The sequence below is a fragment of the Erpetoichthys calabaricus genome, chromosome 18, assembly GCF_900747795.2.
Source record: "Erpetoichthys calabaricus chromosome 18, fErpCal1.3, whole genome shotgun sequence".
In the NCBI taxonomy this organism is placed as follows: domain Eukaryota; kingdom Metazoa; phylum Chordata; class Cladistia; order Polypteriformes; family Polypteridae; genus Erpetoichthys; species Erpetoichthys calabaricus.
The window spans coordinates 7682149-7709451 of NC_041411.2; the positions used below are offsets into that span (position 1 = coordinate 7682149).

Consider the following 27303-nt stretch of genomic DNA (forward strand, 5'->3'; position numbering starts at 1 on the left):
CTTGCATGACTACTCAGAATAGGGGGCAAATATATAATAAAAAAAATAAATACAAAGGTATCTGTCACTGTCTTGAGAGAAGGAGGGCAAACTGGATCTGACCAGAACAGAAGAGGAGGAGCAAGGCCCAGACGGGTAACCTGGTAAGAGGATAAGCACATCAGAGTGTGAAGTTTCCGAAAAAGACGCCTTAAAGGTCTTCAGTTAACTTAGTAAATGCCAAATACCAGTGTCACCTGCAACACAGAAAAAACCATTCTGGGATGTTGGCCTTAAAGGCAGAGTTTCAAAGAAAAAGCAATATGAGAAACTGGTAAATAACGAGAGGAACATTGGAGAGAAGATGTCTGGGAAAGTGAATTATGGCCACCATCCTGGAGTCAACTGTTGCAGATGACACTGGGGGTTAGGTGTGTAGAAGAAAGTGAAGAAGTCAACTGGGGACCTGTGAGGCATTTTGTTTCTCCCACACTCTGATGTCCTTACCCTCGTACGTAGTTTCCTATCTCGGCCTTCTCCTTCTTTTTCTATACTGGTTAGATCCAGTTTGGCCTCTTCTCTCAAGACAGTAATAAGACCCCTTTGTATGAAATCTTCAGTTTCGTGGCAATGCGATGGTTTTCTTGAGAAAGCGGTTTCATTGTGGCCATTATTGAACTCAGAAATGAACTTTAGAAATGCCAGTACTTTCTAACTCAAGTGAACAGAATAACAGATTTCTGTGGCGCTAAAGCATTTAGCAAGGTTTCTCTAATAACCAATTAGTATATAGCGCGGCTGATTAGAACACTAAAGGAATGGCTGCTGAAAATGGTGCTTTGTGGCCATGTTAATATATTTTTAAAAAAATCAGTCGTTTCTATCCGGAATAAATAAAAAAAGCATTAAAATTTCGGGGTGACCCCAAGCTATTCACAAGTTGTGTATATATAAAAACAACCAGCAAAAATAAATAAATAAATTAGAATTCACCATTGTGGTTTTCGCATCCTACCTGCTTAGTTTGATTCATCTGAAGATCTTTTAAAGTCCCAGACAGCTAAAAAAAAAAGACAAATCGTTGTAGTTTCACAACCGTTTGGACGGACCGCCGTGTCGTCGATGTCGTTCATTTGACAGCGAAGGCGGGGAGAAAAAAGGCGGGGTTTCTACAGGGGGAACGCCGCAGCAAACTTCAAAGAGTGCGCGAGAAGGACTGGCCTAGTCATCCCGTTAAATTTTTTATGCCATTTAAATATCATTTACCTGGCCACTCCATTAACACGCGCTATACTGTTGTCAGATTTCAAAAATGCAAATAAAATACGGAGTGCAGCGACCCAGTTAGTTTACACTGAAAAAGCCATCGCAGTGCCAGGTCGTGTAGATACAATCAATCAGGTGCGCGAGTGGGCGCGGTCACGAGCGTAAGGGCGGGGCTCCCGGGCTTTTAATTTGAATATTTGCCGCTTAAATCCACTGTAGTTGCTGTCGCACGCTTGATGGTCGTAAGGTGAGGGCAGGTACAGCTCCAGATATTTCCAGAGTGAGGGGCTGCTTTTGTATTTTTGTGTCTCTATTACAACAACAAGCTAACAAAACATTTTAAACATGGTGTTCTCCAAACCTCATAATGCAATTCAGCGTCACGTTGTCTGTTAAATCAGCACTGGGGACAAGGCAATGAAGCGGTGCGGTCGGGAATAACGCAGTTACGTGCTGGCTGCTGTAGATGTTGTCCATGTTGCGCTTGATCGTTCTCCCACTTTCTGTACCCCACCTAAATTCCCATTGTTTCGCTAGTCGGAATCGTTACTCAATTTTTATAAGGAAATATACAGTATATGGTGACGTAAGAGGTAGAAAAGGGAAGAATGTGCAACTGCAACACGGACGACACCCGCAGCAGTCCGCGCCTTGACTGCGTTATTACCCGCCGTGCTGCCAGGAGAGGGCGCCTATTGGATCAGGTCAGTCTAACAATATAAAAAAAGCAGGAATGTAATAATTTAACAATCAAATGGCCAACAGTAAACCTTGCGCAATAATTAAACAATACAATAATCCATATTAATTTACTAATATAAGGTAAAGGAGGATGCGAAAACACAACGCGCAGGTGCCGCACAGTCACCCAGTTTACAGACCGAAACACCCGTTACTTTGTAAAACAAATAAATGAATAGGAATATTTAACTTTCAGACTGAAATACCAGTTAACTTTGTAAAAATAAATTAAATAAATATATCCGTCTATCTGCGGTGGACTGGCGCTCTGTCCGTGGTTTGTTTCCTGCCTTGCGCCCTGGGTTGGATGGGATTGGCTCCAGCAGACTCCCGTGACCCAGTAGTTAATAGATAGATAGATACTTTATTAATCCCAAGGGGAAATTCACATACTCCAGCAGCCGAATACATATAGTTACGATGCAGCAGGTTGGATAATGGATGGATGGATATCTGCCAATAAGGTACAAAGTGTCCTACCTCCGCTTTTGAAATGGTATTTATTTGAAAAGCTCAATACAGAAAGGAAAATGATCTGAAACCCCATTTGGATCCCCGACAGCAGATCTTTGAATAGCCCTGATCGCCAGTGGACGTGGTGTCTGCGCTCACCCTTGGAAAGTAAAAATAAAGCTACTTTGAATTTTTAAAACACTTTTACAAACCATATTTAAGTCTTATGCAGTACGTCCCAACACAAACATCCTGCCGATCGGTCCGTATCTTATTGCTACTGCATTAGTTGTAAGTGGGCAGCAAAAGATATTCCAGTATATAGTCGGACTGGCAATACAGTTACTTAGTGTTATGATTAGCCCAATAACTCTGATAACTGTGCCTCAAATTTTGGTTTAAAATTGCCACACACATGGCCTTGTATAGTTTGCTTAGCTACAATAATTTTGTAGATTATACTTCCTTTATGTGATTCCCACCTGAGTGAGCCGCAGTTCAGGAATTTTGAAAGTGGGACTCCCCTCCCTCTAAAAGCTGTAACATTAAATGACCGAGCCAGAAACATTTGAGAACGCATTGACTGGTTCTATAGCGCCATCTGCTGGGTTGCTATGAAGTAGCAAACATTTATCTGTCTACAAAAAAAAAAAAAAACACCATGGGTCTGTATAATAATGTAACATAAGTTTGAAATGATTAATTATGATGATCAACCAGATATTTGGAGTCCCAAATGAAAGGCTAGTACCAAGAGTAAGGAGGGTGAAAGTAAAGAAGGCACTGAAGAGAATGAAAACTGGAAAGGTGACAGAACAAGATGAAAAACCATCAGGAGGGACTAAATGTCTCGTGGGGTCTAAGGTGGAATATTTATGAACAGGAAAGAATGTCAGAGAAATGGAGGAACAGTGTGATTGTACCCATTTACAAGGAGAAAGGCAATATTCAGGAATATGGGAACAAGAGAGGAATAAAGCTGATGTCACACACAATGAATATTTAGAAAAGGGTTATAGAGAGAAGGTTTAGGGAAGAGACCACCATAGAGTGGTTTTATGCTAGCGAGAGGAACAACTGATGCAGTCTTTGCATTTAGACATCTGATAGAGAAGGACTGAGAAAAACATAAAGGTTTGCATATGGCGTTTATTGATTTGGAGAAGGCCTATGATAGAGTGCCACATCAAGCAGTCTGGGGTCCATGAAAGAGTTAAGGAGCACCAGAGAAGTATGTGAGGATTGGGATAACAGACAAGATCCCAGTGAGAATAGGTGTGCCATAGGGATCTTCTCCCAAGTCCTTACGTCTGATCTGGCTATGGATGTATTGACTCTTGGGATAAAAGACCAATCTCCATGGGGCAGGCTTTTTCCTGATGACATTGTTGTTTTGCTACACCAAAAAAGAGGAAGTTGGATGAAGGACTTTGGAAGATAGAGGTCTGAAGATAAATAGGAAGAAGGCAGAATACTTGAGGTTTAATGATGATCAGGATACAGATGTTAGCCTGCAGGGAGAGCTACTGAAAAGAGTGGATACATTTAAATATCTAGGATTAGTGGTGGCCGAAGGTGGAAAATTAGATGCAGTGATAACCCACAGAGTGCAGCCTGGATGGAACAATTGGAAGAATGAATCAGGAGAATTGTCTGATAAAAGAAATAAGGAAAAGGTTAAGGAAAAGGTTTTAAAGACCATGGTAGGATCAGCAATGACACATGGAGTGGAGACATGGGCAGTTGAGATGGCTGTGTAACATTACAAAAAAGGAGAGTAAAGTAATGTGACAATCAAAGGAACAACAAACTGGGAGAGAGGTCTAACAAAGCACAGAAATGTAGGTTGAAGTGGTATGGACACGTGACGAGAAGAGACAATGAATATGTCAGCAAAAAAAATGCTGGGCATAGAAGTACAGGGTAATAGAAAGCAAGAGACCCCAAAGCAGATGGAAAAAGTAAAAAGTTTAAAAGAAGAAAAAGTGTTTGATTGGGGAGGGGGTGCAGGGCCGAGCAGTATGGAGGAGGTTAATCAAGGACATGGATCTTTCAGAGAAGTGGAAAAAGATGAAGAAGAAGAAAAAGAACCGTAAAAGTCAACCAATTTAATACCCCGTCCTGTAGATCAGTGGAAGAGTCACCTTTTTTACAGGGTTGCAACAATTGTATAACAAAAATACAGGAAAATGCTACCATGGAAATACATATGAATCTCTTTACATACCGCCCAAAGATATCCCATCACAACACTTCATTCAAGACACTGTGTAAAGTGGGCCATAACTACTAATTACATTTGTAGAACTGTTTATGAAACAAAACATGGAGCCTTCCCAGGAATACAGAGAGATGCATGATGGTAATCACCTGTTATTTCTTTCCCTGCAGATGACTGGCAGATACGAGATGTATGCAGAGGAACTTAAGGCAGCTGTTCAACATGACTTCCAACCTAATGTTATAAAGGAGTGACTGGAACCAATTTGCATATTCTTAGAATAACTGGTTGTCTGCGTTAATAAAAATTACAAATTCTTTTTCCAAAGCATCTTTATCCCTGTCATTCTCCAAATTATTTGCATCTATTCAATGCCAAAGAAGTATGACACCTGGCATTTTCCTACAACTTGTAGAATGGTTTAGCATTGGGTTTTAACTGTAGTACCACAATGGGAAATGCACCAGGTGTTTTTTGTATGTTCCTGCTGATTACTAAACTGTTAGTACTGATATGCATTAAAGACCCACAATTCACGGGTCTACTCAAATTATGTTAAGTCAGCCAGTAATGCTCATGTGCTGTGCACTCTAGGCTGCTTCAGCTGTACCTCAAAGCCTGGAATAGCACAGTGAATAGTCCTGCTGCCTCACATCTCTTTTATTAAGAAGAATTTGAGTTGGAATCCCAGCGCAGTCTGTGCTGAGCCTGCATGTTCTCCCTAAGTCAGTGTGGGTTTTCCTCCCACACAATCATGCATAGCTCTTGATGTATCAATTGATATCTCTGAATTGCCTCAGTATTAATTAATGGTAGTCAACATCTTTAAAATGCTCCATGTTTAGGGTTAGGGACAGGTCTCACAGACAGCTGGATCAAAGTTCACAACTAAAAAAAAGATTGGTAGTCACATCAGTGTTAAATATGACATTTTATTGATCAATGCAATTAAAAATATACATTTTAAAACATCTTGATCTTTATCGAAAAAAAATTATCCTGTTTGAAATTTAAACAGTGCCAATGTCATCTTGCATTCTTCTGTGGTTGTTAACAGTGCAATCCCTTTGCTAACAACAGGCAAGATTTAATAAAACAAAACGTAAAATATTCTGTGACTATTTAAGAACGGAAAGGGATCTCTACTGTAAAAAAATAGTTATCTGACCAAAAAAAAAAAAAATGCTACCTTCTTGCTGAATTAATATCACCCATGTACCTTTTTTACTCTTGTCATTCAAAGATAACAAAGTGAATGTTGCAGTAGTGCTGACAGACTAATTTGTAAAAACTATCCAAACTCTCTTTAATTTACTTCCACACAGATATTCCTATGGCTTTGTAAAGACAATGAATGAACATGCCTCCAATTTGGCCCGAGCAGCTAACTGGAAAGCCAACAACAAACTCCACTGTTCAGAGCTAGAAATTCATAAGTGTGTTTCTGTGACCGTCTCATGATTTTCATGTTGTACAGAAGTCTACATTTTATACCACAAATCGCTTTACAGTGACTGATAAAATGTAACATTCCTAGTGTGCAATTCTGGTCATGTATAGTGGGGTCAAAGCAATAATATACTGATAATTGAAGCAACTCTTTTAACAGTATATATATATATATATATATATTTTATAGTTAGAGGAAAGTATTTCTGTGCATATTTTAAAAAGTGGTGAAACAATGCCTTGCATCAATAAAGCAAGAAAACTGTGAATTAAAAAGTGGACACTTTTTGTAACAGGCAGTAGGTACTGCTACAATCAGAAGAGACAGTTTTCCTTTACACACCAGCATGAAACAGCAGTAACCATACATAGTATGGCTCACATCACCAAGCTAGAAGTGCCACAATGGAAAATGGATAACAGAAATGAAGAACGTGATTAAAAATTAAGGGTTCCAACAAATACTGTTAGTACCATTGGTAGCAAAAATTGATTTCAAGTATGCTCTTAATACATTTAGATTTGATGAAAAAAGGTTCTAATAACTAATAATGAACCCTTAAAAAGAAAAAAAAGAAATCAAACCTGACATATAAGGAATCTAACACACCATGACTACCTGGAATTGAGTGTGTGCGACAATCCTAGTTGAAGATGTTTTCATGTAAACCTCAGTATTTGAGACTAGTAATGAAAAGCATGTACATTCAGAATAATAAGATTCTGTAAGAACTACATAGTTTTCAAAGACCAAGACTCTTGGCTTAGGATCCTTGTATATTTCTTAACAGACACCAAAGGAGTGTGTATTTTGTTTTTCTTTAACCCAAATCCTGTGCCAAAATATCACTGAAGGGTATAACCGGATAATCTCTGCTATAGGATAAATATATGGACAAGGGATTCATTACACTGGATTATATTCAAACCTGGATAAAACTGTTTTTTTTGGATAGCAGGTTATGAATATATCACAGGTTTTACTTTTCTCTTCCATTGTGTTTCCCTTTCGTAAACCCCATATTTCAGAGTTTGTCATTTAATATTTCCCTTTTCATTAATATATACATCCAATGAAACTGGCCAAGTCTTAGAAAACAAACTCTGACTACAGCTCTTTTACAAGTTATGTGCAAAATATGGCTGAAGAGTTCTGTTTTGCTAGCCTATTCAGAATACCAGCAAGAATATCACAGTGACTGTTTATTGCTCTGGGTGGGCATCAACTTTCCTTATAAGCAAACAGAATGTCTTCATCAGTTCCATAGCTCTTTCGTGACTCTTCAAAGTTACTGATACTGGTGCAGCACACACCTGTGAAAAAAGGTGAAAGGGCAAGGAGTCTTTTATTGCTTTTTTATTTTAACATAGAAAATAATAGCACAGAATTAACTGGATGAAAGAAGGTAGTGGCTCAGAAGTCTTCATAAGAACATACAGTATGTTTAACAAGTAAGGGAAGACCATTAAGCTGACCAAACTTGTTTTATTACTTAGTAGTGAAGTTGCTCAAGTGACTCGTCCAAATACTGTTTAAAAGTTGTTAAGTTAACTCGGTAGTTTGCTCCAGACTCTCATTGCCCCTATTTTCTACTGGTATTGAACATACGATTCACTTTTAAAAATATGTAGAAAACATAAACATGTCTGATTCAAACCATTCCCTGAACATAAAATTCAAGAAACATTTCTTTCAAGTCATCGCTGCTGCCTCGCAGTTAGGAGACCTGGGCTCACTTCCCAGGTCCTCCCTGCGTGGAGTTTGCATGTTCTCCCCGTGTCTGTGTGGGTTTCCTCCCACAGTCCGAAGACATGAAGGTTAGGTGCATTGGCAATCCTAAATTGTCCTTGGTGTGTGGGTGTGTGCCCTGTGGTGGGCTGGCACCCTGCCCGGGGTTTGTCTCCTGCCTTGCGCCCTGTGTTGGCTAGGACTGGCTTCAGCAGACCCCCGTGACCCTATAGTTAGGATATAGTGGGTTGGATAATGGATGGATTTCTTTAAAATCATTTGTAGTATCTGGTAAGCACCGTGTGCTCAGTTTTTGGCCTGTCTAACGTGTATGTCTTGGCTGAACAAGTTCAGCTTCTATATTTTGATGTGCAAAGAACTATTCTGATTTCAGAAAAATGCATCCATTACTTCAGTTAATAAGAAATCCAGTATGTGTCATGAAGATATGACCACATTCTATAAAGACAGACTGAACACGACAGATACAAAAAAAATCATTCTTTATAATATATACAGTGTTTTTAAAGTTTACATTATCAGAGGGATTACTTCACTAATAAAATTGAGAAACATTAATAATGAATAGCACCAAAAATGTTGCATTTTCTTATGAGTGAACATTCATGTACCTATTAGTTTCAACATTGATTTTTTAACATCAGACAAGAGGAGTTCATATAAATTTGTAAATGTATCAATGTAAGTAAGGCACATAGAAATGTCACTAAATAGCACACTGCTGACCCTCGGAAGGGAAAATATATTTACTTTCTAATAAATGCTATTCCTTATAACATACTACACTTATTATGACAGATATTGCATTTTGAAACTGTGTAACCTAAGCTACAGTTTTTAATTCTATAAAATCTTTTTTTAGAGTAATTGACTGGGCAAGCCATTATTTAGTGACTCATTCTCATTGAGGTACTCAAGTTTTAATTTAACTACAGTCATTGCTGGGTTTCAGAATGCAACAGAAAATCTGAATGTACTTACGGTCGGAGTAGGCCGGGTTGTTATAATAAATACTGTTGGTAGCCCTATTGAAGCCACACACAACAATGAAATGTCCCTGATAGTCAGGTTTCCTGCAGAAGCACTTCTGGCCAACAGGAAGGAAGCAGCAATACTTGACAGGAGTCGAGCACAGGTCACAGACAAGCAGAACAGCATTCACCAATACAATAGCCACATGTCCTTGTATCAAATGATTTTGTATCTCCTGAATAGTTACGGAGCTGTAAAACAATTTAAGGAAATATTTTTAAAAAAAGGCATGGAGCAGCACTATTCAAAAATTGGTATGTGTGCTACATCTGGGAAAGAAATGTTCAATCGCAAAAGTAAGTTAAAAAAAATAAATTCCAATTTACTGTATCCCTGTCTGAAATGTCGTAATATATATACATATTGTCCAAGCCCATCAGATATGCTGAAAGCAAATAAAATGATGTCATAAGTGATAAAGCTATAGATATTGACTAAATATTTCTTGGAAATGGGATGATGTATAATATCTAAAATTCAGTGAGACTGATATGGTTGGATGTGTGACAGTTAAGAAAAACTCCCTCTTTTTGATTTCAAACTAAAAAAGCACTGCAGTGAAAACAATACCTCGTTCCAGAAGTACAGGAGTAGAGGCAGTCAAGTCACTTTATTGTCATACTTTCCATACACTGTATACAGTGGTACAGAATAGCATTCCCGAAGACAAGTGCAAGACAACTAACAAACTATCCTATAAACACACGAATAAATAAATAATAATAGTTAAGTGAAAAGATGGTAATAATTTAAAATAGATGTTAATAATAAAACAACTAACAATAAAAAAACAACATTATTAACAAGTGTAACAAATATACTGCATATAAATAAGGTGCTAGGATCAAAACTGAACAGCCGGAAGGCAGCACAGAGTTCAGAGTACAGACTGCTAAGGGGTAGAAGCTGTTGCCAAACCTGGCAGAACTTGTTCAGATGCTACAGTACCTTCTGCCAGATGGAATTGGAACTAAGAGAACGTGGGAAAGGTGGGAGCAGTCCCTCTCAATGCTATAAGCCTTGTGGATGCATCACTTTATGAAGATGTCTTTATTCAATGGCATCTTTTCTGCTGTTTTGCAAAATCCGTAAACAGGCTTTCAAGTGAAGGAAAAAATAGCACTGAAGTGTTAGCGTGGGCATGCTGTTTAATGAAATCTTACCATTTTTCAACCACCACTCCATTGGAATCAGCTTTATTAAAAAGTTCATTCACTCTGTCTTCTTCTGTCTCAAAATGCTTCTTATAAAATGACTTGTAAGAAGAACATATAAAAAAAGCAAAAAAAAATTAATAATAAAATGATATGCAACGAGGACCACAAACCTATAACATACCCAAAACAAATGTATACAAATTAAAACTAGAACCTCAAACTTTACACAATGAAAAACAAATAGATTAAGGGTATAGAAAATCAAAACACAATAAGGTCTTGTGGGACCAGATGTGATTCTTAAATGAGAAAACACATCTGGGGACAACCCGTTTAAAATATGTAGCGCATTACACTGCAAAGGCTACACCCACATAGGTTCTTCCAAAAACACCTGAGCCAGTTTCTCTAGTCCGTGTAGTTTAAACTGACAAGATTTCAGGGAGAGAGCAAAAGAAACTGAACAAAAGACTTGAGGCTGTGAGAAAATAAAAAGCTAAAACTGCTGTTATCCGTTCACAAGCTCAGTAGCACAAGGTAATGGAGGCTTGATAATAAATGTACACTGTAATGAGCACAGAAGCAGAGGACACACACACACACACACGTAGGTCACCGGAGCTACATGGCTCCACACATATGAGAAGTGCTTCTGTCTGATACTTTTCTGTCATCTTGACTACTATGTCAATAAGTGACATAACAGCAGCAAATAAGACTATAGATGAACATTGTGGTCTATGGATATATGCGTTATAACTAGTGCAGCTGTATTCTGGAATGGCATGTTTGCATTTCTGATTAAACATTAATGTTAAGTTACTTTAGTTACTGGTTTAGATGTGCAGTCAGAAGGTGGGTGCTGTGCAGCCTTGTCCATGCTTTACTGGTGTCCTAAATCAACAAAGTTGCCTAAGATGTTTTGAGTACTGAAATCTGCATCTTCTTTTAGCCTTTCATTATCAGATTGCATAACATCAGTCCTTTTGAGGGGGTGTGACGCTGCGTATACTTTAAATGCATATTTTGTAGTTTATACGAATATGGCAGCTACTAATTTTTAACCTTACAATGATAGTGTAAGAATCGGTGTAACTGAACAAATAGAGAGCACAGAGAGAACCTGTGACAACATATCATTCACATTTACCACTCATCCATTGATTTCTTCAAATGCCAATGTATAATCTGATGTTACAGAAAGGTTTTTGCCATGCGACAGGTTATGTTTATTTTTAAAATGTGTAATGTGCTCTCTGCATATGTGACACGTATTTATATGTGCAATATGATTTTTTTTTGGAGATTTTGAGACTGTAGACAGTTCATTGTAATTAGAAGCTTACTGGAGGTCGGAACAGATTAACACGAGCATCACTGCTCTGTGCAGTTCAAATTCTCCACCCCTACTTTGAGAGCCACCTGCACCAGGTGTTGGACTGGTTTAGAAATGTGACATTCAGTGAGCCATCTATTTGTCCCCACACAGTTTTAAGCACAATGTACTCATGCTTGTCTCCAGATGAATATATATATGTCTGCCTTGTGAAACAATACATAATATAAAACAAATATAATGCCAACTGTAAATTTACACCAATGCAACACTTAATACAAACTCCCTTTTATTTCATGGGAAATATTCATACATATTACCCTGATCTGCGGTGGGTTGGCACCCTGCCCAGGATTGGTTCCCTGCCTTGTGCCCTGTGTTGGCTGGGATTGGCTCCAGCAGACCCCCGTGACCCTGTGTTCGGATTCAGCGGGTTGGAAAATGGATGGATGGATATTACCCTGATATGGAGGCTTCTGTGTAGCCACAAAATTTCCTACAAGTTATGAGTATTGCCAATCAAGTTTTCTTTTCTTTTATTAAAAAAAACAAAAAAAAAAACAAGTGAGCTCAATTCAGATAAAAAATGAATAGAGCTTTCATCCAATCTAACTACCAATGCCTCAACTTTAAAATGTCATGTTATTAAAAGTTTTTTTATTCAATTAAACCCATCTGGGGACTTTGTCAGAACAAAGTAACACTGGAGATCACATTTGCTTTACACCTGTGAGTGTATGTGGAGGTGAGAGGTTCATAATATTAATAAAGAGTTGTTAAAAATACATTGAACTGTGCAATGTATAACATAACAATCTTTTGTTTTAATACAACCACATTTTGTTTCTTATTTATTTTAGTCTAACTACTAACGCCTAGGGTCATAGATTTGTATGTACTCTTTACAATCCTTGTGAAAGCTTCATCATGTTTCAGCCACATACCTGGTTTCTGTAGTTTTTATCCACTCCTAGTGTTTGGGTGCAAAACCTATGCTTTACACCCAAGAGGCACAACAGGTATGCAAGATCAATAGTCCACACACTTTCGGTCAGCTTCAGCTCCCAGCAAGCATTCTGAAACTCTTCTTCACCCACAGGATGGAGATACCTGGATAAGGGTGAAGAATGCTGTAAAAGCATAAATGAGAAAAACCCATTCCCTGCACAAACTAAGCTTCTCCAGCTTATTTCCAACAGTAGCTCGAGGATTCGGTCTCCATGTCACAAGATGAGCAAACCTGGCTTACCTCAGAACCATCCTGGAGCAGGCCAGCCCACAGTCCCAGTGATATTGCTGCCGAATAACAGGCACATGGAGCTGAATTGAGTCATCTGAAAACAAGGTAGGAGACATCAGAGGTGATCAGTAGTACTGATAAGAATTACAGTGCTCTCTACTACTAACAAAATATCAAGAATAGCAAGGAATTTGTGTGAACACCTTTCTATTCATCGTGAGGATTTTTATAACCATCTTAAATCTGCTGACCTTAGGTTACTGCTGGCTAAATGTTTAGCATAGAAGGATTGTCAAGAGTATCAAAATGTTGATAAGTATCAGTTTTAAAATTTTAAAAATACTTGGTTCAACAGCATACATTACTAATGCACATCCAGTTCGCTCTGGCTTTTGACAATTGAACCTTTTAGGCTGTCAGTAGGCATGACTAGCACTGCAGCCCCATTTCCACCCACAAACAGGTACTGATAAGATGTCAGCTTCAGCACCATCTGAGCCTTTACCAACATGCTTAATTGACAACAAGTGGTGTCTGAAAAACACTTCGTCTTTATGGCAAAAGAGGAAATACATGCAAGTCTATATGCAAGATTTGCTACTGCACAATACCAACTAAAGGGGCTAACAAAACCAATTTACTCAAACACTTGAAGGATTGACACGAGTCAATACAATGAATTTTGACAGGTATCTTATTTCTAAATCTAAAGTACAAACTCAAAGTGTTGTGTTTGAAGTAAGGATGTGCCATTTATTTTTCTCTACAGGTTAAAACATTTTTTGTAGTCAGTTAAACATGTAACATGACAAGACAGGGGTCAGCAATTACTTGTACCTCTCATCTAGTTTTACTCTGTGCTGTTCATCTGGGGCAACACTCTTTAGCACTGGGGCGCCGTTGCTCCCTCAATTTTTAAACCCTTGCTACAAAGTGTGCTGCTATAGTGCGTTGTTCTCTTTTATTTTATTATGTACAACTGTACAATTATATTTCATCATATTTACTATATAATGTAAGATGCTATAACAAAAGCAGTGGCGCTACTCCTCTATGTGCTCATAAACCTCCTGCTGCACTTCAGTACGTGTTTTTAGTACATCAGGGCTCATTTGCAGCCCAACAAAAGCATGCAGCAGCCTCACAGAAAAGCATTCTGACATGGTAAGTCTTTCTTAAAGAAAATGCATTAGTTACAAAAATATTACAGTTTACTTACAAAAACACAATGTGTACTATTTTCATTTATGAAATGCCTTTGTGTTAGTAGTCTGTATGCATGCTGCTTTTCTGAACAATTGTTCACAAAAGACCACATTAATGTTTTATAATTTTGTTTTACATTTTTATGTATAAGGTTTACAAAAGTTTACAACAGTTGCTCAACTAACATATAATGACATTTTTAACATTTCATTGTACTACTTCAGTAGCAGTATTTGTTTTCATCACTTTAAAAAAACTGTTGACAGATTTACGCTTCTTAGGTTTTTGTTGTTTACAGAACTTTACTCTTACCTTTTACAAAATACACCAGTATTTCAAGCGTTTGCATTTAATGACTAAAGTGCTATAATTTCTTTCCATCAATGTAAAGGTTTTAATGCATAAACAATATAATTACATTTTATTTAGTTACTGTACATTATATACTGTACTCAAAAATGGTATTGAATTTGAATACTTTTCTTAGTACCATATCAAAATTTGAAATTTTAGTATTGCCACAACCCTATAGCATACACTTAATGAATGTCACCCTGTAATTTATTTAAACAGCTGTATGCACAGTGGTTTTCAAATCTTCATCTTTTTTCCATTGAAAAGTGTAAAGGTAACAGATCCTGCTTGTTTGAAGGCTTACTTGTATTATGAAGGTAAAAATAAATGCAGAGTGATCAGACTCTGTCCAGGGTAATTTAGCAGAAACTTAATGTGTTCTACATACTGTATGTATTCACTTCATTATTTGTTTTCCAAATCAGACTTTTTTATACAAGTATAACTCATTTTATTTAATCGCCCATCTTTAAAATCTCTCTGCTCATTATCTGAACCAGTGTATTCCATTGGAGGACCCCAGGTTGCTGAAACTATTGCAAAAGTTGGAGGGTGCCAAGCAATAGCAATCTATGAATGGGCCATCAGCCTCTCTTATACACACTGCCACAATAACATAAATGGGGCAGATTTCAGAGTCACCTATTAAATTAGAATACACATGTTTGAGATACAGAAGGAAACTCAAGTACCCAGGGACAACCTGTGCAAGCACCACGTGATGACTGGCATTAAGAATTAAACTCTAGTCCTTGAGGCTGTCAGGCAGCAACAATAACTTCTGTGCCACCACAATTACTTGCGTTTATTTTTTTCTAACCAAAAGCGGATAAAACTGAGTCCCCGAAGCGAAAAAATGCTGGGTTTTTTTGCTGTTCTTGTATTTTTAATAAACTAATAAAATATTCAATTAATCACATACCAGAAGCAGGTAAACTCAACTCATTTGAAATCAGAAATGTTTGCTGTTGTCCAAGGTTCTGCAACTGCCATCCCTTTTTCCATCCAGCCTTTCCTATAAAGCAACTTAAGATGGTGCCTACTAATGCTTCCACTGAAAGCAATGGGTACCAGGCACACACCATCCCTGGAATATGGCCAATCTGGCTCACCACACATTTTACTTGTTGACAGTTAACCTTCTTTATATTGTAGGAGAAAAATCTGACGTTTCCAAATATGGGGAGAATATGCAAAGAAAATTTGAACCTGGGTTTGTTCTATAATGATGAAATGATACCTTGTCCCTTTACTACACCTAATAAAAAATGAGCATTATTCTCCTCTATCCATTGACTAAAAGTTATTCTTAGCAACGTTGGAAGGAGCTTTGACACTTTTAAATTTTACACATCAGTCTCAAGAGCAATGAAAACAATTTTATAGAATTCCCTTCACAAGATTTACCATCATAAAATACTTCACCAAAAAGCTAAAAGCAACAAGATAAAGTGAAATGTTAGGATGGCCCAAAAGCAGAGTAAATAAACTTTGGAAAAGCCTACTAAAGGGTGGAAAGTGGAAAAACAGCAAAGGCTCACGGACAAGCCAGAATAGTTCCATGACACTACAAAATATAAAGATACGGTCGGTATAAAAAACAAAGATAAGAAAAGGACATTTGCAGGTGTGGCTCGCACTTTAAACTGAGAAGGTCGCACGGACAAAAAGCGACGACCACGCACTGTAACTAATGCACGTGTATTGTATATAGCGCCTTTCGGATATAGCGTCACCGGATCTTTGTACACTCAGCAACGATAAGCGAAACAACTGCAACCTGACATTTCCAAGTACACAATTACCGCAATTCTCTAAGCACGAAGTGTTGCAAAAGTGCATATGTAACAAATTACCGAAACAAATTATACCTTTCTACAGTTTATTTTTCAATTACAAATATGAATCAAAATGATAAAACAGATGCCTTTAAAGAATAAACAGCATATTTAATTTGGAAGGCATACTCTAGTAGAAACATGCATACGCTCTTTTCAGTTGTTCTTTGTAGAGTATTTCAAGGTGAACTAATTATTAAACACGACACCTTCCTTACGAGTGATGATGCATTTCTAAACAGGTAGCAAGGGTGGGAACACTTGCGGCCTCCCTATCAAAGACCCGCACATTAATTTTAAAAAGGCAAATGGCAAAATTACGGCTGTTATGCAGCCTGACTGTGGCAGTTGGACCCCAGTTACCTGTCATCCTTGGCACGTCTCCCAGCTCGTAAAAGCGGGCGGCCACTTCCTCTCCTGACTCACAGGCGCTCGAGATGAACTATGTCCCTTGTTTTGGAGACCATAGCAAGCGACGGTAGCTCTCGATGCACAGCTGTTATCCTAGGGCAGCCTCGCCAGTCTATGTCGCTGGTTCGCGCAGTACGCCTGCGCAGAGTCTAAAAGACGACGCGGGAATGTGTGACGGTGACTGCGTCTCAGATCTGCGTGCAACCGAGCGCAGGAGAGTGGCCCGCAGTGCCCTCTAGCGGGAGAACGAAGAGCCGTTGGATCAGACTCCACTGGAATTTCAGAGGCTTCATTTTACTTTTGGAAATCAAAGATAACATATAGTAAGTGCTGATACCCCACGTACAACTTTATTATATTTTTAAGAAAATGGCCGGAAAAAACGACTACTGTATTTTTGGCACTTTTGAGTGAGTTCCTTTCATTAAAATGTATTTTAACATAACATGGATGTAACATGATGAAGATTTGTCCAGTTTCTCACTTTATGATATTGGCCCACCTAATCCAGGACCTGTTTGCACGTACACCCACAGCTTTACTCACAGAAGACCAATATGGAATTGACAATTAGCTCAATAAGTACTCTCTGGGAATGTTGAAGGAAAACTCACACAAACTCCATAAGGACAATGGTTGGGCCTTGATTTTGAATCCATAAAAATAATGGTAATTTTTAATGATATGACAGATATAAATCACAATGTATTTCAATGGACAAATACATCAATAAATAGATAAATAAAGCCCACAGAATAACTGAGAGGTAAGAATGTTGGTAGATCCAAGTTTCCATATTGTGTGGTAAAGTTTTGCCATTTATGCATGTTATGTAAATATACATTATCAATTACAGTAGCTTAAAAAACTGGAGACATATTTTAAATCAGTTTTTATTTTATACAATGCCCTTTGGCTGGCATAAAGGTGTAAATGGTGGTTTTGTAGCCTCGCTGCAGTTAGATTCATTTCTGTTCCATGCTGCAGTGGAGTGTCAAATGTGTCAAGTCTGCAATAAAGCCCTCATTATCACACATATTCCTCCACCATATTGGTTTGCTCTAAAAGATCAAAACATGTCGTTCAGTTAAGTGACATCTCTAGACTGGCCATACTGGTCTCTGCTCGGCCCTTCATGGCTGCCACCTGCTTTATACTCATTGTTTCTGGGCCAGGCATGAGCGAATGTGAATAGATTTTGAAAAGAACAGATACACCACCACCTTCGACTCCTTTTCAGACAAGTTCTAATGGATTTTCATGCACAGATTTGACTAAATGTTCAGCACATTTTTCTGACAGGGAGATATATTTTAGGAGATGCTTGAGATAGCTTATAATGGTGGAGTTTAAGGTGGGCTGTGTTCTAGTTGAATATGACATACTTTGATATATTTGGAACTCTGCTTGTTTGGTTTATTCATTTTCTAAATAAAACTTTATTACAGAACAGATGTGCAGGGCTCAATTGTCTATTTCAGCGGTATCAGGACCTAGGCACAACACAATCCTGGACAATGCATCAGTACATAGCTATCTCCCCCTCTTTCATTATCTAACAATCTATACACACATAACTAGCATAGCATAACTCCTGTTTATTAAAGCACAATTGTAAAATGAACTTCTGTTCACTGGATATGCTGGCTTTTACATCCCACTTTCTTTGTGCATCTTGTTTCCTCCATTCAGGGCACAGTGCAGCCCTCTTGTGGACGCTGGACATTATAATACTGTACACTGCTTTGAATATAAAGTGTACAGATAACAGCAGTGACTGCTCAGGACATTCCTCAGTATTCACAATAAACAGCAAGAAGACCAACAACAACGAAATGCTTCATTTAATTAAAATGTCTTTACCTCCCGGCCATTAAACCGTTGCTTCCCATAACACCTATCGACTTGATTTGTCTGTGACTAAGGCACTATCTATTAAGTGACTACCAATTTATTTGCGTTCCCAGTTCAGTACTACTGACACACTTGTAGCTCAGCTACTTGTATTGACTGATTATTAGAATGTTCTGTCGGATACATTTTCAGTTTTATATCTGATATTCGCTTTTACGCTTTGGGATGGTACATATTTATTATTAATTTGATGAGGTTACCTATTAAATAAATATTGGTATTAGCAACATAATAAAAGGCAAACACGGTGTTAAACCTTACTCATTTATGCCCATCTCCTTAAACAAACAATGCTTTTTACTCTCATGGAAAGATCACGTATTATGCGCATGTTTGCTATTAATAATATACAAGGATACTACTGAACTTTTTCTATGAAAAACATTGCCTCTTTATAAGATAAAGCAAAATCACTTGAAAAATCTAAAAACATATTCAATAGTTTATCAGAAATATTATTCCTATATTCATTATATTTTTACATATTGTTATTGAAGGGCACGATATATCAAGCCGAAGAGTACTTTGGATTTACTTTCTATTTACTTAATTTTAATTTGCTTCGATTTTGACGTAAACAATACATAATTTAACCAGGCGTCCTGACCTATTTGCTTTCTTATATATTTTTTTTAACCTACATTCCTATTAGTATAAAACGATCCACGTCTATGTTCTGCATCCCATTTAGAATCGCAAACTTCTCAGCCCTATACTCTTAAAAGTCGCTACAATTTAAAAATATAAATCCCAGCATGCAGTTTTTAAATGACACGGAAATAGTTCTCTGAGTTCCGGGCAGCGTGGGGCTTTTTGGGAAATTGCGATTTCGTACTGCGCTTCTCGGCACGCCGTGAACGTTGGAGTGACGGCTGGAAAACGTTTGAAAAATTCATACAACAGTTTTATTTTTTAATTCTCCTTCATCGTAAGTATTTCGAGAAAAAAAATGTAATATGTTTGCGGTTGTAATGTTGCAGTTGCATATATTTATTAGATCGATTGAAAGTGCGCGCTTTAATGAATGAATCTCTTTTGTACGCGCTGTTCGTGATCACCTGAAAGTAACATCCTCGAATCTAGTGCTTTACTGGCGGGTCAATTATTTTGCGATAAAATGCACGTGTCGTCTGAATTTACTCCTGTATTCCAGTATGGCAGCGTCCATTGTATTATTCGGAGTCGGCTACAAACCTAAAAAAAGTAAACTTTTTTGGTAACTACATGATGTGTCTCCTAAATTTTTGTGATGGCGGTGAACGCGAATGGTACGTACTCTGTATGACACAAGTTAAATATTCAGCAGAAGCTAAGATATGTTTATTTGTTTACAGTTTAATACATTTGGGCCAAGTAAAGTATAACATGGAGGCTTGAAGGCCTTAAATGTCAAACCATCTCGTCGTTTTCATTTAGTTTACTGACTGAATTGCCCGTCGAACTACACAAGGAAAGTATTTCCATCTTTGTTTTGCGATTTTTTTCCCAAATAATCGAATAGTCCCAAGTTTGGAAATTTGATAAAACGTACATTCTTATTTAGTTTTCTACAGTAATCTTAAAATATTGTATAAGTTTTGATAATTTTGAATGTGGTTGTTTGATTTTTCTCAAAAGATGTCGATTGGAGTGCCAATTAAAGTTCTTCACGAAGCTGAAGGACACATTGTGACCTGTGAAACAAATACTGGTGAAGTATACAGAGGAAAACTGATTGAAGCAGAAGATAACATGAATTGTCAGGTAAACTTGTCCTTTTAAATTTATTTCCACTCCGTTAAACAGACTGTAGCAGTTTGCTAATATGTGTCTCTTTGGGGTGTGAAGTTTTTATTGAAGTGGGCCTCTGTGTTTTATCCTCTGATATAATATTGTATAGTTTGTTAAAACCAAGTAATTGTAAACTAGTTGGTGTCAAAAGGAGCAGGTGCATACAGTGCGTGGCACAAGTTAATTTTCTGCAAAAAATACTCACATTTTTATTCAAAAAGTGGAGCTGTTGGTTTGTCAAAGGTATAGCAACATTGTAAATGGCACATTCCTCATTAGTCTTTTTAGACATATGTACTGTGTTTTACTGTATTTCTGTATAATTGGTGATGTGGCTGATGCTTTTATACAAGTCTCTTGAATTATAAAGTCCAGTGCTTTAGTTACTATGACATACGTTTGTTAGATTACGCATTATTTTTGTTACTGACCATAGTCTAATTTACGTAAGCACACATTACATATACAGTATGTGTAAATTTATCATAATCACTTTCATTATAAAACCCATGCTGATATCTCCCTCAAACCTATAAAGCACCCTACCCAGTCAACTGTAACTTAAATCCACATTGTGTATAAGTATGTAAATATACCAGCCAGGGCGTCTCCCCAATTTTTTCTTGCTAGCCAGTCTTTGTGTGTCTTGTTTAATAGCTTTCAACTCCTTAATTGCTACTCACTTTAAGAAAAAGTAAACCAAACTGAAGGAAAGGAAGGAGTGGCAAGTACTGCATTAACCCCACCACACACCTTTTGCATTTTATGTGTGTGTTTTAAAATTTGTGTTCTGATTTTTACTTATTTTCTTATTTCCATGTAATGTTTTATAAATACACTGGGTGCACTCTCTAAGTTTGTAATGTGCTACCAAGACTTCATGATGCTTAACTGCTCTTGGTTGATTTGTATTACCTAAGTCTTTCATTTGTAGTAGGTATGCTTTTTTCATTTTAAATACCTCATTTTTATTCTACCAAGAGATGAATAGAATAAATATAGAATCTGTAAATGTTTAGCAGTGGTCTAAGTTAGGGGTGGGCAGATTCAGTCTGGAGGGCCGCAGTGGTTGCAGGTTTTTGTTCCAACCCAGTTGCTTAATTAAAAAAAATCCTTGTCAATTATTTAATTGCATGGCTTGTTAGTGCTTTAAATCTGCCATGTCAGGTCATTCTCATATCCTAGATTTATTTTCCTTTCTAAGGATATCATCCAAATGATTTGAAGTCTAAAACAGGTGAGTAATTCTCAGTGCTTCACTTTTTTCTCTTCACTTTCCTTCCAAGTATTTAATTAAACCAAATAGTGTGTGATAAATACACACAGGTGTAAATGGTAACAAGCTAAATGGAGAAATGCTGGTCTCTTTTGTCATTTGCGTGGTATTGCTAATTAGGAGCAATTAAAAACCAAGAATACAGCTGTTTAAGACTAAAATAAGCAATAAGGGTTCAAAATCTTAACGAGTGAGACAACTAAAGTGAAGCTGAAGTGTTACTTGAGCAATAAGAGCTTCTTATTAAGCAATTGGGTTGGAGCAAAAACCTGCAGCCACTGCGGCCCTCCAGGACTGAATTTGCCCACCCCTGGTCTAAGTCAAGGGTTGCGAACTCCAGTCCTGGAGTGCCGCAGTGGCTGCTGTTTTTCATTCTTACCATCTTCTTAATTAGTGACCAGTTTTTGCTGCTTATTACTTTTTAAGTAACTTGACTCAGGCCCCATAGTTGTCTTTTTCTTTAATTAGCAGCCGAACAATAATGAGACACACAACAAGCCACCACATGACCAGCTCCCCTGTGCCCATCACACAATATCTGAAATTATAGAGGGGTGATGGTCTTGGTAAGGTTGAGATCTCAGGTCACCAAAACATTTTGACGGTGCTCTTAGAAAGAACAGAAAAACAGTTTTCGTAATGTGTGTTGTGGCGAAATGAGAGCAGCAACAAGCCATGGAATTAAATAACGAGTTTAATTAACAGCAAGAATTGGTTTCTCATTAAGAAAGTGATTGGAGTGAAATTGGTTGCAGTTTGAAGCCCCAGTTTAGCTTCTCATCTGTTAGCTTGTTTCACATCTCATTTCTGCTTGGCTGTCATTTAATGAAGAAAGGAATCAATTCAGAGGGCTGAACTCTTCTAACAGGGCTATTAAATTGATGGGGGGGGGGGGGGTAATTAGCAGTGAAAATTGGTCACTGATTAGGAAAAGGGTTAGAATGAAAACCTGTAGCCACTGTGGCACTCCAGTCCTGGAGTTTGCCACCCTTGGTCTAAGTCAGGGGTAGGCAACGTCGGTCCTGGTGAGCCGCAGTGGCTACAGGTTTTCATTCCAACCCAATTGCTTAATTAGAAACCAATCATTGCCAATCTCAGACCTTATTTAATTTTATGGCTTGTTAGTCTGTGCAATGTAAGGCTCTTATATCGTAGATTTTTTTTCCTTTCCAAGGATATCATCCAAATGATATGAAGCCTAAAACAGATCATTTTCAGTCTGTCACATTTTTCTATTAAGTGTTTTATTAAATCAAACAGTGCATGATGAACACACACAGATGTAATTGGAAAAAAGCTAGCTGGAGAACTGCTGGCTGCTTTGTCTTTTACATCTTATTGCTAATAAGGAGCAATTAAAACACTGAATGCAGCAGTTTAAGATTGAAATAAGCAATTAAGGTTGGAGAACCTTAACAAGCGAGACCACTAAATGAAGCATCAAAATGTCACTTAAGCAATATGTGCTTCATCAGCAATAATTGAGTTCTCGTTAAGGAACTGGGTTGGAACAAAAACCTGCACATACTGCGGCTCACCAGGACCGACGTTGCCTACCCCTGGTTTAAGTAATGAAGTTCAAGGATACTGAAATGGTACTTTTCTTGGAGTGGGTGGCAGGAGGAAAAAAAATCAAAGGGTTCTTTTCTACCCCCATTTCACCCATAAACTATTACAGTACTTTTACGGAAATAAAAATGGATTTACTTACAAGATGTAAAGGGAATATGATAAACATTGATGGTATATTTGATCAAAATGTCTTGTGATTTGACTATTCAATATTGTATACTATGTAGTCTAGGTAATGTTTGCCTCTTTTATTTTCATTGCAATTACTTAATTACTTTGATGTGCTACTATGTTTCCCCAGATGTCAAACATTACTGTTACATACAGAGATGGTCGTGTGGCACAGCTGGAACAAGTCTATATTCGTGGCAGCAAAATTAGATTTTTAATATTACCAGATATGTTAAAAAATGCTCCAATGTTGAAGAGTATGAAAAACAAAAATCAGGGCTCGGGAGCTGGAAGAGGGAAGGCTGCTATTCTAAAAGCTCAAGGTATGTTAACGGGTTACAAGTGTATTTTAGTGCTTATTTATTAATCTCCATTTTGATGACACACAGGCTGAATTTTGCCTGAGCTTTTCATCATTTCAAATGTTACGTTCCTTTGGGAGTTTAGATTTACTGTTTTTGCTATCTCAAATGCTATTCTGTATCCTTAACATGTTTGGGTTTTGGTACAGAAAGTGACAAACAGGAGTTTGTTGTATTTTTATAGGAATGCACCAATACCTTTTTTCCCTTTTTTGACCCCCACTAAAAGAACATATTGAACATTGTAGGCTAACAGCAACTACTCAAAATGTTCTTGAAAATTTCTCTAACAAAAGTACAATTACATTTAATAAGGCATAGTGCAATGTGAGAGGAAAGGAATTATGTAAAGATGGCACTGTAAGCACATGATGAATAACTGTGTACTCAGTATTTACAGTAAGTTGCACTGAAAAGAACCTTGTGGCTATGTTATGTGCACATTACAATGATTTAGTATTTCTGTCTGCTCTCCGTCATTGTTTGTAGCAGCCAGTAATTTTTCCTGGAGACCTAACAGTTACTATCTCTGTTTCCTTAGGTATGTCTTTCATAAGTAATAGGTATAACAAATTTTAAATACAAGTAGTGACAGGCTTTCATCAACCAACAACTAACAATAGGATATCAATGTTGTTGGTTGTTTTTTTCGGTACTTTTCTATTATCGTGACGCAAATCGTAGTATCGTTTTTAAGATTACACACACACAGGGGACATTAACATTAGGGACTATGCTCCACCCCCACTAACTAAGGTTAGTAGTTGGGGTGGGCCAGTGTAATAATTTTAAAGTCTAAAAATTAAGTAACTGGGGCAGTGACCCCACTGAGTTGTCACAATAATAGAAAAGTACTTTTTTTTTTTTTTTTTTTTTACCTCGCATGAGTTGTAGTTTGTGGTCTGTGATAGCTGTTAAACCACCACTTGCCTATTTGGGATCCATTTTTTTCTGTCTGGTGCTGTAAAGTACCATTAAAAAGCATGCGTTAAATGTAGTCCTAGCATTCTGTTATCACAATCATTTGTGTACAAGACTCACTGTGGGGAAAAAAAAAAAAAAAAGCTCATTATTCAAACCAAATGTAAAATGCTCTTTCAAATCACTTAAAAATCGTGTATACAGCTGAATTTTACACCTTTCAAACTATTTCTGATATGAATATTTTTATTTATCATGGTGTGTTTGAGGAAAAAAATGTATGAGCTACATACAAACTTATAAATGAAAACTGCACCTGTAACAAATAGCACTTGAAAACAAATGTGATTTTGCATATAAAATGACTTAGTCTAAAAAAGTGTTGTGACATTTCATCCCACTTTCATTAGCTCATCCTTCTGCCAGAATTTGCTGGATTTACCCTAATAGGGTGGGTGTTTTTTAGTAGTGTCGGAACATTGGAGCAGTTCATTCCACAAAGTAGTGTTCTGATATGGTATCGTGAGAGACTTCACAGGTTTTACAAATAAAAGTCACAATTCCACCTCTAATATATTCAGTTAAGAATTTCCTCCTCAATATTACTTATGTTTTATTTTTAATTAAACCTCTCCAAACAGCAGACATAACTGTTTGCATTTGAGGTAAGTTTGGAGACATGGCATATATGAAGTAAAGGCCATGCAAGCAAATTTTTAAGTTTCTGGGGAATGACTAGACTAAGTTTTTAGGGTTGCAACAAATCTGTGTATAAGTTAAATTATAACTGGTATAGGTGGTGTCTTGTAATGAGAAAAAAAAACATTTTTTCCCCTTTAAGTGTATAGTGTTTGTTTTAGAATTAATGGTTCCTTTACATAAAATTTGTCTACAGTCAGTAGCTGATGTACATCAAAGTACAGGATGCCCCTTCACCAGATGACAAACTTGACTGTAGTAACACAAAGCCGAGTGGAAAGGCTTGAAACTTTGAATTTATTTCCAATGTTAAATGGCTGTGTAAAATTAATAGTTTTTATTTCTTCAAAGTTACATTTCACAAACAAATTTTGTGCCTGGAATAACCCTGCACCAACGCAAAGATCAAAAACAAAGTCTGACTTGTACCCATGCAGCATGTAAGCATGTATGTAAGTGGACTGTTTTGAATGATTAGCATTCACTTTTCTTTGGTACTCTTCCTGATTTTTGGCATGAGAATAGTAGTCACTTACTAATTTACTTTTAGCTACCTTATATTTTTGTAACTCCTTGTATATTTCGCAGTCAGACCTTTTGAGTCCAGTACTCCTCAAAAGCTATAAGATGGAGCCAATGCTGAATACAAGTACTAAATGAGAGGTATCCAATCGGTACAAATTGCAGCAAGCAGTATTGGTGCATTCCTAATTTTTTGTTTTAAAGCTTACATTTCTACAGATATGCACTTGTTGCAATGATGTAAATTTTGTGAGGTGTGTGTGGTGAAGTTGGTTTTAGAAAAAGAATTGTTACTAGTAAATATGCAAGGATATTAATGATACTTTTTCTTTATTTAGTGGCAGCAAGAGGAAGAGGTCGTGGTGGAATGGGCCGGGGTAACATTTTCCAGAAGAGACGATAATTATCAGCCTTCACTAAACTGATTTTGATATTGGTTTTTGTACAGCTTTTTTCCCTTTACCCCCTTTTTTTTCATTTATTGGATTGTGTTAATGGGAATTGTGTTAGAGTATGGAAAGCTCTGTTATTTGTATGGGATAAATGTGTTTATCTTCTACTTTTTAATAAAGCCTTTAGAACGTTAGTACTGTTTTTAACAGAGCACTAATGAACTGAAAATGATTGCCTGTGTATGGTTGTCTTTTGTATAAAATTAGTATCAGTTTTGAGCGTTTATCTGTTTTCAGGATCTATTTGTCTGGTATAGGACTGAGACCGGCTAGGGCGTATCCTATAATTTTCATAGACAAGACAGGAATTAGCTCTTATCCTTTACATTTTTCTACAATCTGTGTGAGGAAAACTGGGATATTTAGACAAAAACCCACACTTATACTTGGAGGCTTTTCATATGACAGGAATTAATTATTAGGTATTAGCTATGCATTTTCAGTTCTGAATTCTTTAGCCTTGAGTGATTAACACTGCTTCATGTCTAATGTAATCTTATTTCTTGTTTGCTAGCTGACTTTGTTTTGTTAAACTAAGGAGTGGACCACTTATTAATGTGTAGTCTCCAAAGCCTATGTTTACTGATACAGCATGGCAGCACTATGAAGGGAATAAGTGCTTTATTGTATCCTCCCTTAATTGTGGTTTTAAAATGTCCTGCCCTTCCACCTATTTGTTCAGTGGGTGGTTCAAAATGAAACAGTGTTCAGTTCTATTTTAAGGTTTTTAATTAGGTCATGTATCAGAGGATGGTCAGTAAATTACAGAGAAGTTACTCTAATGGCATCACTACCTGTGGTGACAAAGGTTGCTAACGTGAAACTATTTTTGAAAGCTTCTCTGCTAAGACTTTGCCACTAAAGTCTGATGCTTTAAGTTAATATTTGTGTCATTTGAAAAAAATAACTACAAGGTGAGCTCTGTATGTCAAATGCATTTTTGTTCTCGTGCTGGCTTATTTTAGCCCTTCAAAGCTTAAGCATATGAACTTTAAAATAAACATGTATCTCACTATTAGTAAAATGAGGGAGACTTCTGTGGTGCCCCGATTACAAGACGTTGTACAATACACACCTGATTCAGCAGAGCAAAATACAGCTTATGAGGCTAAAATATACTCTCATGGACAGCCATTCATGTAATACTGGGCAGTCAATCATTTCAACGTGACTACAGTATTTTTGAGTTCTTTACAATTAATGGCATGGGA

The 27303-nt window shown here is 37.2% G+C and overlaps 3 protein-coding genes across 3 annotated transcripts in view; 2 read left to right on the forward strand and 1 right to left on the reverse strand.

The window, feature by feature from the left end:
• upb1 (ureidopropionase, beta) overlaps positions 1-4994 on the forward strand; it is a 44121-nt gene extending 39127 nt beyond the window's left edge. Inside the window, exon 10 of the mRNA XM_028824911.2 lies at positions 4831-4994. Within this exon, the coding sequence (XP_028680744.1) occupies positions 4831-4914 (84 nt within the window). The 3' untranslated portion in view covers positions 4915-4994. The remainder of the gene's footprint in view (positions 1-4830) is intronic.
• Positions 4995-6918: 1924 nt separating this feature from the next.
• On the reverse strand, positions 6919-16605 carry gucd1 (guanylyl cyclase domain containing 1). Its single transcript, XM_028824701.2, has 6 exons — positions 16386-16605; positions 12634-12718; positions 12329-12494; positions 10055-10146; positions 8841-9082; positions 6919-7423 (listed from the first exon to the last, which is right to left on the reverse strand). The coding sequence occupies exons 1-6, from the start codon at positions 16390-16392 to the stop codon at positions 7332-7334; spliced, it is 684 nt and encodes a 227-aa protein (XP_028680534.1). The 5' UTR covers positions 16393-16605; the 3' UTR covers positions 6919-7331.
• A 2512-nt stretch (positions 16606-19117) lies between these two features.
• On the forward strand, positions 19118-26226 carry snrpd3 (small nuclear ribonucleoprotein D3 polypeptide). Its single transcript, XM_028824760.2, has 4 exons — positions 19118-19275; positions 19965-20090; positions 23267-23459; positions 25979-26226. The coding sequence occupies exons 2-4, from the start codon at positions 19965-19967 to the stop codon at positions 26041-26043; spliced, it is 384 nt and encodes a 127-aa protein (XP_028680593.1). The 5' UTR covers positions 19118-19275; the 3' UTR covers positions 26044-26226.
• The last annotated feature ends 1077 nt before the right edge of the window (positions 26227-27303 follow it).

Coding starts and splice junctions, on each gene's coding strand:
- gucd1 (XM_028824701.2), bottom strand. Junction 10,147..12,328: donor ATAAAAACTACAGAAACCAG/GTATGTGGCTGA, acceptor TCTTCTTACAAG/TCATTTTATAAGAAGCATTT. Junction 9,083..10,054: donor GGAGTGGTGGTTGAAAAATG/GTAAGATTTCAT, acceptor ATTGTTTTACAG/CTCCGTAACTATTCAGGAGA.
- snrpd3 (XM_028824760.2), top strand. CDS start 19,965: ATGTCGATTGGAGTGCCAATTAAAGTTCTTCACGAAGCTGAAGGACAC. Junction 20,091..23,266: donor AAGATAACATGAATTGTCAG/GTAAACTTGTCC, acceptor ATGTTTCCCCAG/ATGTCAAACATTACTGTTAC. Junction 23,460..25,978: donor TGCTATTCTAAAAGCTCAAG/GTATGTTAACGG, acceptor TTCTTTATTTAG/TGGCAGCAAGAGGAAGAGGT.